General features: G+C 41.9%; 3 protein-coding genes across 3 annotated transcripts in view; 2 read left to right on the top strand and 1 right to left on the bottom strand.

Annotated features, from left to right (window-relative positions):
- The first annotated feature begins 859 nt into the window (after positions 1 to 859).
- tmem134 (transmembrane protein 134) lies at positions 860 to 5,849 on the top strand. The gene is made up of 7 exons (XM_056410232.1): positions 860 to 1,087; positions 3,345 to 3,403; positions 3,492 to 3,578; positions 3,641 to 3,717; positions 4,472 to 4,516; positions 5,352 to 5,405; positions 5,491 to 5,849. Exons 1-7 carry the CDS (start codon positions 884 to 886, stop codon positions 5,571 to 5,573), a joined length of 609 nt encoding a protein of 202 aa, XP_056266207.1. The 5' UTR covers positions 860 to 883; the 3' UTR covers positions 5,574 to 5,849.
- Positions 5,850 to 6,399: 550 nt separating this feature from the next.
- On the top strand, positions 6,400 to 14,477 carry aip (aryl hydrocarbon receptor interacting protein). The gene is made up of 7 exons (XM_056410231.1): positions 6,400 to 6,524; positions 7,339 to 7,521; positions 7,598 to 7,786; positions 8,797 to 8,973; positions 9,056 to 9,197; positions 13,356 to 13,585; positions 13,700 to 14,477. The coding sequence occupies exons 1-7, from the start codon at positions 6,426 to 6,428 to the stop codon at positions 13,703 to 13,705; spliced, it is 1,026 nt and encodes a 341-aa protein (XP_056266206.1). The 5' UTR covers positions 6,400 to 6,425; the 3' UTR covers positions 13,706 to 14,477.
- A 767-nt stretch (positions 14,478 to 15,244) lies between these two features.
- The window catches only part of cdk2ap2 (cyclin dependent kinase 2 associated protein 2), a 12,024-nt gene continuing 10,293 nt past the window's right edge, over positions 15,245 to 16,975 (bottom strand). Inside the window, exon 6 of the mRNA XM_056409619.1 lies at positions 15,245 to 15,805. Within this exon, the coding sequence (XP_056265594.1) occupies positions 15,738 to 15,805 (68 nt within the window). The 3' untranslated portion in view covers positions 15,245 to 15,737. The remainder of the gene's footprint in view (positions 15,806 to 16,975) is intronic.

Here is a 16,975-nt window from a genome sequence, read left to right as displayed (position 1 = left end):
TGTTTGTCTGTGTGAACATGTGTGTGTAAACATGTTAATCTGTGAACATGTGTGTGTCAACATGTTTGTCTGTGTGAACATGTGTGTGTAAACATGTTAATCTGTGAACATGTGTGTGTCAACATGTTTGTCTGTGTGAACATGTGTGTGTAAACATGTTAATCTGTGAACATGTGTGTGTCAACATGTTTGTCTGTGTGAACATGTGTCAACATGTTTGTCTGTGTGAACATGTGTGTGTAAACATGATTGTCTGTGAACATGTGTGTGTAAACATGTTTGTCTGTGAACATGTGTGTGTCAACATGTTAATCTGTGTGAACATGTGTGTGTCAACATGTTTGTCTGTGAACATGTGTCAACATGTTTGTCTGTGAACATGTGTCAACATGTTTGTCTGTGAACATGTGTGTGTAAACATGTTTGTCTGTGTGAACATGTGTGTGTAAACATGTTTGTCTGTGTGAACATGTGTCAACATGTTTGTCTGTGAACATGTGTGTGTCAACATGTTTGTCTGTGAACATGTGTGTGTCAACATGTTTGTCTGTGTGAACATGTGTGTGTAAACATGTTTGTCTGTGTGAACATGTGTGTGTAAACATACGTGTGTGTAAACATGTTAATCTGTGTGAACGTCCGCGGACTGCAGAGAGGTGATGAGGAGCAACAGACTATTTAATCTGCGGGTAACCGTCGTAGCCTCGGCGTGAGAGCTGCACAGAAAGGTAATAAGAAAAGTATTAAGTAAGAAGTAGTCCCCCCCTGAGTGAGCTCCCGCGGGGGGCCCGGCGTGCAGAAGGCTGTCAAGAAAAGTGTAAGTATAAAGTCCCCCCCAGGGAGTGCTCCCGCCCGGGCCCTCGGCGTGTAGAAGGCTGTCGCCATGGCGACGCAGTTCAGTATCGATGATGCCTTTGCATTGGAGGGAGAAGAGGAGGAAGTCACGTGCGATGGAGAGATGGAGGGATGGAAGAGCCCTGAAAGAGAGGGAGGAGGAGGAGGAGGAGAGATGACATTCGGTCCTCTCTCGTTCTCCAAAGCCCAGACGGCTGCCGGCTCCCCCGAGCACAGCAACCTCAAATACCAGGTACACGTTTACACTGCCAAATATATATTTATATTGATATAAATATTTTATATTAAATATATATATATTTTCTTTTTAAATATTAAATATATATATATTAGTGCTGTGAAAAATAATGCGTTTAACAGTTAAATTAAATTAATATTTATTTTTTTTTTTTTTTTTTTGCATGAAATGAGCTCAGTCCTCTGTTGTTGTTGGGTCTCTCCAGCAGCGTGTCATTCTGTCTCTAGTCGCTAACACACTCAGATCGCGTTAAACACGACTCAGATGCCCTCCGGCCTCAAGGAGCTCGGGATCGGATGTGTCGCAGCGCACATCGGACGGAAAAGTCACTTGCACCCCCCCCCCGTCAACAACTCTTCTCGGAGCTCTTGCCTGTCTTGAGAGCCTGTAAATGTATATATGTGATTAATCATGATTAATCCACAGAAACCTGTGATTAACCTGATTACAAATTTTAATCGTTTCACAGCCCTAATATATATATATATTATTTTTATATTTATAAATATTTGTTGTTATAAATATAGATAGATAGATAGATGTATACTTTATTGATCCCGCAAGCGGGAAATTACAGGCAGATCCAGGAAGATTACAGCATAACACGAGGGAAGAGAGGAGAAAATAAAAAACAACCCCCAGAATATGCCCTTAGAGGGGTACAGTGTGGGAGCAGAAAAAACACCTCAGCACAAAAGCACATACATCTAAACAAGACATGCAACGTGAGGAAGGGGGGAGGGGAGGTGAACCAAAGACTGGGTGGTCAAGCTCAGCCGTAGGGGGGCAGAGGGTAACCAGCGTAGACAGGCAGACATCTGGCAGCCCGTTAGAGCGCCAGTAGACCACACTGGGGGCATAAAGCAGGCGAAGGCGTGGGATGGGGGTGAGGGTAGTGAATGCATATCAGTGTGTGTGTAGAGTGTGTAGTGTGTGTGTAGAGTTTGTGAGTGATTGGCCCGGTAAGTCGTCCACCCCCAGGCCACAACAGACAGAGTTCTCAGTCCGCAAGATGGTCGTTGCCATGGAGATAGCCTTGAAATGTCCTGGGGATACAACAACCACAGGTGTCTGTGGATAGGGGGAAGGGAATGAGAGAGGTTCTCACTTCAGCGATCTTCAGGGGAGTTGTTGTTCCAGTAACGGCCTTGGCCAAGGCACCGTTCTGGTTGAGGGAGCCGAAAGCAGATAAGATTGGGATTGTTTGGTCTTCCAGCAGCTACATCCAATTTGCGCACCTACTATTCCACCACTTTCCTCCCATTTCCCAATAGGATTTCAAATCGATCCAATTTCGTCGGGCAGCCTTAGGGGGCTTTTAACGGCTGTCACCGATCCTTAATTTTCCGATAAACCAGGGCAACGCCAAATCCAAACAGCAGAAATCCTGTAATCATAGTTCCGAATAGGTAGATGTCATCTACGTCCTCCACGGAAAGGGCTGCTAGGCACACGACACGTCCATCGTGTAACCAGCTGCAACGTCCCGGCAGGACGGGCAGGTTCCCCCAAACCCAAGCTTCTCGTCGAGAAGACGGTGTCAATTTCGTTGAGAGACCAGTTGATCAGATGACCAGTTGATCGGTCCATAGTTTTAGTTCGAAGAGCAATGAGGAGAGAGTCTCTCAAGTATATGACAGACAAGACACGGACGAGAGAAGCCAAGCAGGGAAGGGAAGGTCATGGGGAGGAGAGGGAGAGAAAATGCGACCGCCTTCGTCGAGAGCCAGAGATGAGATATATGTGTGTGTATATATATATATATGTACACTACCGGTCAAAAGTTTTAGAACACCTCAATTTCTCTAAAGGAAAAGCCTCCACTTCTAACGGTTATAATGGTCGGTCTGTTTTCCTTTTAATTGCCTTTTTCTTGCCATTAATAGAGTAAAATCCGACTTCCTGCAGCCCCCATGTCCCCGTGTGGCTTCAGAGGGCGTCGTGACGCAGCCGGGTCCCACTGAGGGGAGACGCCTGTTCAGGCTGCACTTACTGCACGGCGTTCACCCATCACTTGTTCCCTGAAAAAGCTTTTTGTAGAGCTCTGAAATGTACATTATCTTTCAGTTTTTGGTCCCCTAAACTTTTTTGTATGACCTCTGGCAGTTTGCCGCTGACCTTTGTACCATTTCAGGTGATTCACTGGACTTGAACTGCTTACATTTCAATACAAACTGGAGAATTTGAGGTGTTCTAAAACTTTTGGACCGGTAGTGTACAGACGTGAAACTAACCCGTTTATCATCTTTAGAATCTGCAAAATGAAGGCACCTTGGGCAACTCCTCCTTCAATAACTTCTTTAAAATCAGGTGTGTCCTCTTGACCTTTGACCTTTGACCCATAGACCTGCGCGTGCTCTGACTGTAAGATAACGCTGCCCCCCCCCCCCCCCCCCAGCGACCCGGCCACGCTGTCGTACTGCAGCTCCCAGTGGTCCTTCAGCACCTTGAGTTCGGTCACACAGCTGTCTGCACACTGCTGCGGGTGAGCACACACACACACAACAACAACAACAACAGCCATATTGAACCTGAATATTCTGCTAGGTGGGTGTCCCATCCGCTGGTGAAGAAAAACAGAAGAGTGGTTCTTGCCTCTTTCCTGCTCCTCATCACCGGAGTGGGTGAGTCTGCTGTGACACTCTGACCTCCAGCAGGAACGATAGTTCTTATTCTGTCTTGTGCTGTTTTTCTCACTTTCATCGGTTTCTCCTCTTGAATATTCTAGGGAGCATGAATAATGAATGTCCTCAGGGATCTGGCCCTCTGAGAGCAGTTTAAATGTACAGTCTATGGAAGTAGACTCTTTTTCTTCTTTTGATGAAGTCGATCAAATGTAAATGACTAAAATGTCACCTCATATGGAAGTGTGAAGCATTATTTTAACAGACAGTTGAGACCAGGTAGTTTGTCCAGAGTCCGTCAGTCAGGGACGCTCTGACCTTTGGACCTTGTTGATTCTGTCACAGATTGTTTTCAGATTTAGTTGGCTCATGAAAAGAAGAAATATGTCTATCTAAAAATTATATTATTATTTTGTATACAAAGAAAATATTGGGGGTTTTTGTATTTAAAAAAATATATTAATATATATTTTTATATACAAAAAAATATATTTTCTTTTTCGTATCATAAATATATATATATATTATCTTTTTAAATATATATATATTTTTCCATACAAAAAATATATATATTTGTTTTTGTATTAAAAAATGTTTTGGTTTTAAATATATATATATTTGTTTTTTAAATATCTATATTAAAAAATATATATATTGAAATTTATATTAAAAAATAATATGTTTTAATATATATTAAAGAGAGACTGTCCCCCCACGTCACTGATGTACTTTTTGTATTATGTTATCATTTTAGCTCTGATTTTCACCGGTGTCGTCATACAGCTGAATCCAAATGCAGGTAAGTAAAATGACACAATGAGTGTGTGAGTGCTGAAGCAACATGATCAACAACACTTTCAGCATCATCAACAAGCTCATTATGTGTGTGGCAAACAAAAGAAAGTCAACCCTAAAACACCAGAAAGCTGTTGGTCATATTTGCTCAGACAGACGCTTAAAAATACTGAATGAAACAAATACCCGACAAAACAAAGTACCATATTAGAAACAAATCAAAGTTTCAAAACAAAATACCAACTCACAAAATATATATTTTTAGATATATATATATTTTTAAAATTATATATATGTATATATATTTTTTATCTTCACAAAACGAATAAAGAAATGGGACAATAGATTACCAATAAAAAATGTGTCTGTCTATGTAAAAGGGAAAATACTAAATTGTCTCTTTCTCTCTGTCAGGAATTATTAAATGAAATACTGCAATAGAAAGATTAATATAAAAAGATGGCTAAATTAATTTCTATTTTATATCAAGCTTTCAGTTTTCTGTAATCTATTCAAAATAGTTGTTTACATTGTTTAATTATCCTTTAAAATAAATGTTTCGCATTTAGGACATTTTACACTTCAGTTTTTGTTAAAACAAACTAGATCTACGGTGTTAATAAGTAAACTTATTTTTATTGTTCAACCGTTGGACAGAGCCAGCTTTTTTTAGTGCTAAGCTACGCTAACAACCATATGGCTATAACTTCATATTTAGGTTTTATATTGATTCTCTCATGCAGCAACAAAGAAGATAATCATATTTCCATATGTTGAGCTCTTCTTTTTGCTCCGTCGGTTGGTGTTGGTGTCTGTAACTCAAGGAACTCTCCTTACAGGGGTCTCAAGTGCCATTTTCTTTGTGCCTGGAGTTATTCTCTTCATCCCTGGAGGTACATTGTTTTCCTTATCCTGTACCAGCCAATTCATCCCTTGTTTTATTTCTATTAAAAATGATATAACCTGTATTTCCTACAGTGTACCATGTGATATACATCAGCTGTGCTGTCCGTGGACGGAGAGGCTTCAAATTGTTCTACCTACCCTATTTTGAAAAATGACATTTCATGAGTCATTTTCACCACATTTTATTTGTCTGATATCTTAAAACAATTGTATTTTGTCACTTTTAACAAAACATGTGTTCCCACATGGTTGTTTTTTCTTGTCATTGTTATGACCACCACTAATAATGTAACCACTCAGTGCCTCGACTCGGCTTCCACGACCTGATATTACTGTGTGTACACGAAGAGAAGGAGATTGGTCTTGCCTGTGTTTTCTGTGTTGTGTGAATAATGACTGTGAAATGACAATAAAACTTTTTTATATTTGAATTTGTGGCAGTTGAGAGAATTACTTTATAACATTATTCAATTAATATTTATGACATTTCTATGAATTTTTTTTGTGGCGTAATATTTTGTGACTTTACACTGACTTTTTATAACTTCTTAATGTCATGCAATGTTTGATATTTTTATGACTACTTTTTATGACGGTTGACATAACATCATTTGTTTATATAACAATATATAATATTGTTTTATACATACTATACCATGACTTTATGAAAAACAATACAATGACAATTGTATAGATGTTAAAGTAGGTCTTTTTTTAAGACAAACATTTTTCATGATATATTTTTCCATGACAACCATCAATATGAATTTAAATATAAAATCTTCACCTGCAAAGTGACTTCAGCTGTCGGGCAGCGTGGAGGTGTTCTCGTGGAGGCATTATCTATATGTTCATGTCCGTTATTGTAGTCGTGGAAACGGCCCACAGACTGTAATGACGCAGGCCACCTGTAGAGGGCGCTGTGGGCGCAAAGGGACGTCTTACGAAACGACTCGGTCGACTTCGGCAAACATCGTCGTCCGTCGTTAAATGAAACTCGGTCAAGGATGGAGGAAGAGGCACGCAAGCTTCTCGAGGAAGGAATAATAAAGAAATTGATCAGCCCTGGGAAAGGAGAGCTGTCCACCTTCCCCAATGGAACCAAGGTAACGAACTACGGCGAGTCGGAGGCTGACGGGCCGTTGAGTCCAGTCCGCGGAGTTAGTTTAGGACATGCGATGGAGCACTTGAGCTCATGCTAACACTAGCTAGCTTTCAGACAGACGTGAATGTTGACGTCACAGCCCAACGCCGTGCGCGTGTCGACGGGCAGCGCGCGCTCCGTGCTTACACAACGGTAGATTAGTGTCGGGCTGCTTTTTATTTATTTTTTAGCTGGTTTACATTTTTCTTGCCCCCTTTATTATTTTTTTTCTTCATTTTCTGGACCGACAGGGGGCGGGACAGGATGACGTGTGTTGATGAACGCTGATTGGTCGGCACAGCTCGCCACTCGTGTTTACGTCGTTGTGATTGGTCAGAACGCGAAGCAGCGCCGCGGCCCGTCGGACCCGCACCGATTGCTCTTTTGTTTATTAGTCAACAAGCCGGATCGATGCTTTTATTACAAAATAGAGGAGGGGTCAAATACTCAGGGGTCAGATTTGGGTTATGAGGGAATTGCAAATCCAGATGCAGGGTGGTGTAAACACACGACAAAAGATCATGAAGGGGGTGCCGGGTTGCTTTTTGTTGTTGTTGTCTTTTTGTTTTTTTAAATTGTTTTTTGTGTGTGTGTATGTGTATGTATATGTGTGTATATATATGTTTATGTCTGACATTTTTGTAGTTGTTTTATGTTTATATCACTAAACAATTCTAAAATGTAAATGACCACAACCAGCCGGATGGAGTGGCCCTGGAGCCCGTCAACGAGTCGTTTCATCCGGATACTCCTGTTGACGCGCCCGTGCTCCCCAGGTGGTCTTCCACTACCGCACCAGCCTGTGTGATGGCAAAGTGCTGGACGACTCCAGAACCATGGGGGGCCGCAGCAAACCCATGGAGCTCATCCTGGGCAAGAAGTTCAAGCTCGCCGTGTGGGAGCGAGTGGTCATCACCATGAAGCGAGGAGAGGTGGCGGAGTTCACCTGTGACGACAAGGTGAGTGAGCCGCCTCCATGGGGCGGAGGCCGGGCCCGTTGCTCCTGTGTGTTCACCGCCGCTGCTCCTCCCTCAGCACACGGCGCTCTACCCGCTGGTGTCCCAGTCGCTGAGGAACATCAGTGCCGGTAAGGACCCCCTGGAGGGCCAGAGGCACTGCTGCGGCATCGCCCAGATCCACTCCCACCACTCCCTGGGCCACAAGGACCTGGACCAGCTGCAGGCCAGCCAGCAGCCGCTCGTCTTCGCCATCGAGCTGCTGGAGGTGAGCCGCTCGGCTTCACGGCCCTTCAGTCGGGGCGAGAACTCAAACTGTGACGCGTGAGCGCTGACGCAACATGATCAACAAGATCAACAAGATCAACAACTTTCATCATCAACAAGCTCATTATGTGTGTGGCGGACAAAAGAAAGTTAACCCTAAAACACCAGAAAGCTGTAGGTCATATGAGCCGAGACAGACGCTTAAAAATACTGAGTGAAACAAATACCCGACAAATTAAACAAAACAAAGTACCATATGAGAAACAACAAAATACTAACTCACAAAATATTTATACATATATATATATATTTTTTAATTATATACTTTATATATATATACTCTATATATATATATATATAGTTTTTTTTATATATTTAATTTTTTCACAAAGTAAATAAAGAAATGGGACAAGAAATTACCAATAAAAAATGTGTCTGGCTAAATTACTTTATTAATATTCTATATCAAGCTGTCAGTTTTCTGTAATCTATTAAAAATAGTTGTTTACATTGTTTAATTATCCTTTTATAATAAATGGTTTTACATTTAGGACATTTTACACTTCAGTTTTTGTTAACAAACCAGATTCACGGTGTTAATAAGTAAACTTATTTTTATTTTTTAACCGTTGGACAGAGCCAGCTGTTTTAAAATAGTTTTTATTCTTTTGTAAAAAACTTAAATCATAAAAGTTTTGGAAAAGTCGTGGAGATGTGTTATATTCACATGTTCATTTACGGCGAGTTTGAAATAATTAATATGTTTTTTTAGAGAAAGTCGCTTAAAATATAAGCCGACAGACGCTCTCAATACGTTACATTTTCTAAATTTCTCATGTTTATTCCGAGATTTCAATTCAGTCATGGACATCTGGCTTAAAGTCCTGGAAGTCCATCGGTCAACGTGTGGAGGAACCCTGCGCACGGAGATTGTTCGCTGCACTCGAGGTCGATCTAATAAACATTTAAAGTGATACACACACACTCCTCATAGCTCCGCCCCCTCCCCAGGTCCTGGCTCCAGGCTCGTTCCAGCTCGATGTTTGGGCGATGACGGACGAGGAGAAGCTGAAGCTCGTGCCCGACATCCACGAGGAGGGCAACGCGCTCTTCAAAAAGGGCCAGATCAAAGACGCCACGGAGAAGTACTACAACGGCATCGCCTGCCTCAAGAATCTACAGATGAAGGTTGGAGGAAACAAAGATCGGGTTTGATAACGACGCCTTCCTTGAAGGATGAGCGCCTCACTGTGTGACCTCTGACCTCCAGGAGCACCCCGGGGACGAGGTGTGGGTGAAGCTGGACAACATGATCACGCCGCTGCTGCTCAACTTCTGCCAGTGCAAACTGCTGCAGGGCCAGTACTACGAGGTCATCGAGCACTGCTCCTCCATCGTCTTCAAGTACGAGGGTACGGCCTTGTTGTTGTTGTTGTACATCAGGGAGCCACGTCGGCATCATGGCCGCCCTCTTAAAGGGCCAGTGGGCCACATTAGCATCATGGCCGCCTCTTAAAGGGCCGGTGTACCTGTATAAACTACTCAAACATATAATGTACAAAATATTGTACATAAGAACATTTCTCTAATATTATAACATAAATCCATTTAATTTGAAACCTTCAAAATAAAAGCACAGAATATTTTTCTTCAATTTCTTCAAGAAAAGGGGATCACGTGTCTTTCAAGCCGTCAGGGGCCTCAACATGATGTCGGATTAGGCCATGGGCGGCTCATGTTTGACAATCTATGCGTGTTCATGGTGGATCGATTCAATTTAATGAAGCTTTTGTTTGATGGAGGCCAATAGGCACCTTCTTTTTTACATTGCATGATTTAATTAATGTTTGTTCCGTTATTCAACCGTTTCAAAACGAGTTGGGAAGAAAGTAATGTGAAGTCATTCGCCTGGGGTGTGCCAGATGGCAACACCTGAAACCTTTGTTCAATCCTCAATGTGTGCCACCAACACCCCAGACACATTGAGTTGATTTGATTGAGCGAGAGTCAACAGAGGTACAACTACTAAATATAAAAATAAAGCTGCAAGCAGCGAGCGATGTCCTCTACCCTGTGTCAGAACGTCGGGGGAACGTGGGGAACGCCGTTTCCGCGGCCGACTCAGACACGGCATATTAGGCGTTTGACCGTTCGTCACGCGACACTGATTTTACTTTGCTAGTCGGTGGCGCTTTGACTCCGAGTGAAAAAAGGCTTGTTGATATCCTCAGGCCGTGAATTCTACGAAGCATGAGAAGTTTGGAGCAGATTTGAGCGAGTCCAGGGTTGCCAGCAGGGGGCGCTGTGACAATTTGAACATATACATGCATCACGTGTATCCATGTGAAGTATAGACCTTGTCATGTAAATTACATGTGAATGTGATTCAACGTGTCGCTACGAGCTCCACAGGGAAGCATCATCAAGGTCTTAGGTCTATTCTGGTATATTTTGAGAGCGATCTGAATAATCTGCGAGGAGCAGTGTATACAAGTAAAAAACATGTAACTTCCTAGTGCCACTAGTTGGCGCTACGACCACAATCAAAAATTAGCATATGGATGTCTTCAGGGACAGTATGTCATGAGGTATGAGAAATATGGAGCAGATTACATAATGTATGGCCGAGTTACAACAATGTCAATTTTCATGGCGAATGGCGTTTCTTTGCCGGTCCGGCAAACGCACAAAGTTTAATATTTCTGAAATCTTTCAAAGATTTTTCAAGACAAAGGTCTCAAGACTATACTGGCTAAGTTTGGAATGAATCGGGCATAAGCTCTAGGAGGAGTTAACAGTTTAACAACTGCCCAAAACATGAAAAAAGGCTAAAAATGCCGATATTTAGGAATTTATTGCAGCGCCCCCTAATGTTCAAATATTCTGAAAAAAATAAGGTAGTTTAAGGGATGCGATATGCACATAGGCTAGCAATTTGGTGAGGATAGACCAAATAATTTAGAAGTTGTGTGACTTCAAATATTGGGCCACACCCTTTAAATGTTCATTGGTCTATATTCACTGAACGCAATGAGATATCAACAAGATCTTCAGTAGTTATGATGACATTGAACCAATAATGGATCCCAGAAATTTTCGGATGAATCGGACAAAGCGTTTTGGAAAAAAGTGAAAGAAATATATTTTTACAAAATTCAAAATGGCGGAAAATCTAGTTAGGCGCATTTGATTTTCACCATGAACTTTTTTGTAGAGCAGGTCCAGGTGAACCTGTATACCAAATTTCAAGTCAATCGGTCATTGTTACAAAATGTTATTCGCTTTCTACCTCAAGGGGGCGCTAGAGAAAAATGTCAATATGCAAAAATACGAAACCTTGAGAATATCGGGCTTTTCGCCAGGCCTGATATGCATCTCAAATTTGACAACTTTTGGAATATGATAAAGGCCTCAAAAGGGCAACATGTTTTTTAGGCTGATTTGCTTTGGCCAATCGGTGGCGCTATGACTAGAATGTTAAATTAGCATATGGATGTCTTCACGGTCAGTATGTGATGACATACGAGGAATATGGAGCAGATTGAAAAGAATGTGTTTTTTACCAAATTCAAAATGGTGGAAAATCACAGTGGGCGAAGCTTATGATCATAATGTAATTTTTTTTAGAGCAGGTCTAAGCGGACATGTATGATGAATTTCAAAGTAATCGGTCATTGCGGGCAAATACCGGGGCCATTTGAACATAAATACAGTCTAGGGGGCGCTATTGAGCCATATTGGCATTTCAAAGCTTTAAAATCATATCAGGTAACTACATATTTGACTCTAAATGTGTGTGCTAAGTTTAGTTACGTTTCGAGCATTTTTAGTCCCTCCAAAGCCCCTTCGTTGTTTGACGCGAAGAATGGGTTGCCACGGCAACAGTGTTAGACGAAACATAAAATGCTTCGTCTTCTGGCATCATGAAAGTCTAAACTTCATGTGTATCAAATTTGGTGTTGATCTGATTTACCTTCTCAGAGAAGGAAGCCAAAGAAAAAACGATTTTTGTTCCCGTTACCAGTAGGTGGCGCTACAACTAAAATAAAAAATTAGACTGCACGTCTTCAGGCCTGGAGTGTCATAACACATGGGGAGTTTAGAACGGATCTGATGATGTGGAGTCGAGTTACAACGGTTTATTCGTTCACGGCGAAGGATCAATGTTTGCCGATGGAGAACCTCGCCGTACTACAACGTGTCGCTACGAGCTTCACAGGGAAGCATCATCAAGGTCTTAGGTCTATTCTGGTATATTTTGAGAGCGATCTGAATAATCTGCGAGGAGCAGTGTATAAAAGTAAAAAACATGTAACTTCCTAGTGCCACTAGTTGGCGCTAAGACCAGAATCAAAAATTAGCATATGGATGTCTTCAGGGTCAGTATGTCATGAGGTATGAGAAATATGGAGCAGATTCCATAATGTATGGCCGAGTTACAACAACGTACATTTTCATGGCGAATGGCGTTTTTTGCCGGTCCGGCAAACGCACATAGTTTAATATTTTTGAAATCTTTCAAAGATTTTTCAAGACAAAGGTCTCAAGAACATACTACCCAAGTTTGGAATGAATCGGGTTTAAGCTCTAGGAGGAGTTAACTGTTTTACAACCCCTAAAAACATGAAAAAAGGCCAAAAAGGCATATTTTGAGGGATTGATTGTAGCGCCCCCTATTGTTCAAATATTATGAAGAAATCAAGGTAGGTTGAGCTTGTCCTTGTGGACATTGGCTGGTAATTTGGTGAAGATAGGTCCAGTGATTTGGAAGTTAAGTGTCTTTATATATTGGGCCACACCCCTTGCATGTTCACTGGTCCATATCCTCTGAACGCAATAAGATATCGACAATTCCTGAAAATTATTCCTTCGAATTGAACCAATAATGAAACTCAGAAATTTTGGTAGGAATCGGAACAAGCGTTTTGAAAAAAAGTACACAAAAAGTTTTTTACAAAATTCAAAATGGCGGAAAATCTAAGTAGGCGGAGCTTATGGGTCATACAGTATTGTTTTTAGAGCAGGTCCAAGCGGACCTGTACGCAAAATTTCAAGTCAATCCATCATTGCCGGAAGAAACCGTGGGTACAAACACTCAAGGGGGCGCTAGAGAGACAATTTTTTTTACACAAATACGAAAACTCAATAATCTAAAAATTTTCACCAGTCTGCTTCTGCATGTGGAATTTCAGTCTGCTGGGGCGTGCAGCGCCAGTCGACGTTTTCGGGGAGAGATTAATAATAATCCTTTGAAAAACAATAGGTTCCTCTACGACGAAGTCGACGAGGACCCTAAATATGAATAAACACGCTGTACGTAAAGTGGTAGAATATACAGTATGTAGTACAGTTTTAATAAACAGGTTATCAACATAAAGGAGGGCAGAGGTTGATGAATAGATAAATAGTCCATAAACTAAGATCAGGGAAAGGAGAATATTTAAATAATATTTTCATTAACATTTGAGGTTTTCCTGTAATTTCAATGATTGGAACGTTTGAAAACCTTTTCCCAGGATGCATTAGGGCTGTCCGAGCACATGAAGAGCCTGTGTGAATGTACCCAACAGACAACGTGAAGGCGTACTACAAGCGAGCGAAGGCCCACGCCGCGGTGTGGAACGAGGTGGAGGCGCGGGCCGACTTCGAGAAGGTTCTGGACCTGGACCCGAGTCTGGGCCCCTCCATCGCCAAGGAGCTGAGGGCCATGGAGGACAAGATCCGCACCAAGGAGAAGGAGGAGAAGGGCCGCTACAAGGACCTGTTCACCTACAGCGCCACGCCGGCCACCGCCACCACGGTGAGGCAGCAACAGCTTTCATTTTTACCAGCTATTAACCATTTTAAATGCCATGAGGTTTCCAGGTGTTCAGGCCCGTCTGCCCCCTACTTAACGCTGACCTCTGCTCCTCAGGGGTGACCTCCAGTGGGACGAGAGGAAGGAGGAGAAACGGCGCCGACTGCCGTTTTATGTTTGTATCCAAGCCAAAAACTGTTGCTACTCTGACCTCCTGGAGGCGGGTCACACACCAAGTCACGCATATATATACACACACATACACACATATATATACACACATACACACATATATACACACATACACATATATATACACACATATATATACATACACATATATATACACACATATATATACATACACACATATATATACACATACACACATATATATATACACACATATATATACACACATACATATACACATATACATACACACATATATATACACATGCTCGGTTGCAATTTGCATACTGGGCTCCCACCTGCAGCACCCTGAGCTACACCTGTCACCAGATTCTTTTTTTTAAACGAGTAGTTTAAGTATTTGTTGTCTTCCCGAGCCGTTCGATGATCCTCAAACGACTCGGTGGAGAACCAAGGAGCTCTTTGCTTTGAGGAGCGTACCCCCCCCCCCCCTCCTCTTGGAATGAGCCGGAGACCTGAACCGAGCTGTCATGTGACAATCATCACACACACACACACACCTATCTTTGCTTTCTCCTTTGTTCTTGTTTTATAAACCCGTCTCACTGCTCGTCCAGCTGTGCTCGCCGTCTCCTTCGAGAGCTTCTAGAGGCTCGTCGCTCTAGAGGCTGAGGCCATCTTCTCATCTTCTCTCCTGTGAGGTTGTGATTGTGTAAATGACAATAAATGTGTGTTTATCCCAGTTTGTTGCTTTGTGCTCGAGTAAAAGATGTTCTACATATTTTAAAATAAGCTGAATTCAGACTCGTGTCTCTTCCCAGCAGCAGGACTCTCTCGTGTTATTGATCACATTAAATAGTCACGTTCTGTGTATTGTGTCCCAGTGAGCCTGAACGCACCGTCTCAGTACTGAAGCCTGTGATGCTCAGAGCACGTCGAGAGTTGGTGGATTGTCTTCTGGTGGGGAGCCGGGGGCTCCAAGCTGTCAACAACAACAGTGCTGGGCGCTTGGTGTCAACGACTTCATCAGCGGCACGGCGTGAGAGCGCCGCCGAGTCAGTCGACCGTTACCAAGAAACACAATGTGATAGAAGGCGTCTGCAGTAGAACACAATATAATAAATACACACTATTAAATACAAATTATAATAAATAAATACACACTTTAAAATAAATAAATATACAATATAATAAATACACTTATAAATAAATACAAATTATAATGAATAAATAAACAATATAATAAAATACACACTTTAAAATATATAAATATACAATATAATAAATACACATAAATAAATACAAATAATGAATAAATACACTTATAAATAAATAAACAATAACAAAATACACACTTTAAAATATATAATAAATAAACAATATATTAAATATATACTCAATATAATAAATAAATACACATCAATAGATACCCAATGTAATTAATAAATACACAATATTAAATTGCCTACATCCTATTGAACATGTTTCACAAATGAAAGACGCTGAAGGTGTTTTTTCCTGTTATTTAATTAAGATATATAGATAACTGCAAAAATCCGGTTTACAAAATTTCCATCCTAACAAATTGCCTTGATGTACAGTATTTTGGGGATTGAGAAACAGGTAATGTGTGTTTACATTACAAAATATGAAAAATCATGGGTTGGTAGAAATGGGGTATATTCAAAATGTCCATATTAACAAAAGAACGACCAGAAAAAAACGAGAACGTTCATTTCATTGTTTTTTTTACCCGCAGCTCGACTTTAAAATGTAGAAATCCACCTGGCGAATTAAAAAATGGATACAAAACTGCATTTTGAAAACACCCCACGGTTCACAGAGCACTTGAACACAACGGTTTGGTGTCGCGCCGGAACGATGGAGACAACGGGCACCGTTTGAAAAGCTGGAACAGAAAGTGCAAAAAGGGAAAAGATGGCAGAGGACAGACGGCGAGGAGGAAGAGGAGGAGGAGGAAGAGGAGGAGCCGATGAGACGGTTATGTACGGGCGCTTCTCTCCGTCTCTGCGAGACACTCCCTGACCAGTGCACGAGCGTGGATGATACCTGCACACACACACACACAGGTATTCATGAGATGCATTGCGACACTGATTAGCATTCCTCTTATTTCTTTCATCAGAACGAGAGAAGCAGGAGCCGGCAGGTCGAGCTAAAGGCTGAATTGAGTTTACGGTCTGCTGTTTTTAAATTAACGCCACGACGAGGTTTCCTACGCACAAGATTATATATTACACACACACACACACAGATGTAATAGACTGGTGTGATTGAAATTCCATTTACATGGAAAGTCATTTAGAAAGCTAGATAAGAGATATTTTAATTACTTTGCAACTGAATTTAAAACCAGCATTAAGAGCAGCGTGATCGTTCCTCGTGTTCAGACGACGGCCGTACTTCATGTTGTATTAAAGTAACAACAATGCAACAGCTAAACATTGCCTTTAGTTTGTTGATTTAAATCCACTGCAAGTTCCAGTTGGTGTCAGTTACCATAAACAACCACCAGGAGGTTATGGTCTAAATCAGGGGTGTCCAAAGTCCGGCCCGCGGGTCAGATTTCATACGGCCCGCGACATCGGTCATATCATGTGTTATTTATGGCCCGCCAGATCTGTCAGAATAAATAAATCATAACAACTTGAAAGACGTAATTCCTCCTTTCTAATGTATCTGGCTCAGCGTGGCGTGAACCCTTCTCCAAACCTATTTGCCATGGCGACGGCAAAAAAAAAAAAAAGGAGAAACGTTGACAGTGAGGGCCGCCGCTTTCAGGAGCGGTGGGAATTACGAGTGTTTCCCCTCCCATGAGAACAGGGTGGGGGTCCGCCCCACTGACATGTTCTCTATAGCGCCAGATTACAACAGAAGTAACGTCAGGTTGTTTTATTAACTAAACGGTCGTATATTATTGATCGTATCGACACAGCGGCATGTCATTTCTGTCTCTACGTGGTGGCATTCACACTTCTCCTGGCTCTCGGTATCGCGGCGGAGCTCCGCCCCCATGCGCACAAACAGGTGCGCACATACAGGTGAGCGCGCTCCAACCAGCCGGCAGAGAGCGTCCAATATGTCGCGGGAACAGCAAACCGACGCCTCTGCGTTCCCACGGTGGTGAAGACAGACACGTCAGCTCTCTGCTAGAGCAGAGACGAGGTGGGGCGCGAGGGTGAATGCAGATTCTTTTATTTCAAGACCTTGTTTGAGAAC

The sequence above is a fragment of the Pseudoliparis swirei genome, chromosome 24 (assembly GCF_029220125.1).
Source record: "Pseudoliparis swirei isolate HS2019 ecotype Mariana Trench chromosome 24, NWPU_hadal_v1, whole genome shotgun sequence".
Taxonomy (NCBI): Eukaryota; Metazoa; Chordata; class Actinopteri; order Perciformes; family Liparidae; genus Pseudoliparis; species Pseudoliparis swirei.
This window is presented reverse-complemented; position numbering and strand designations above follow the sequence as displayed.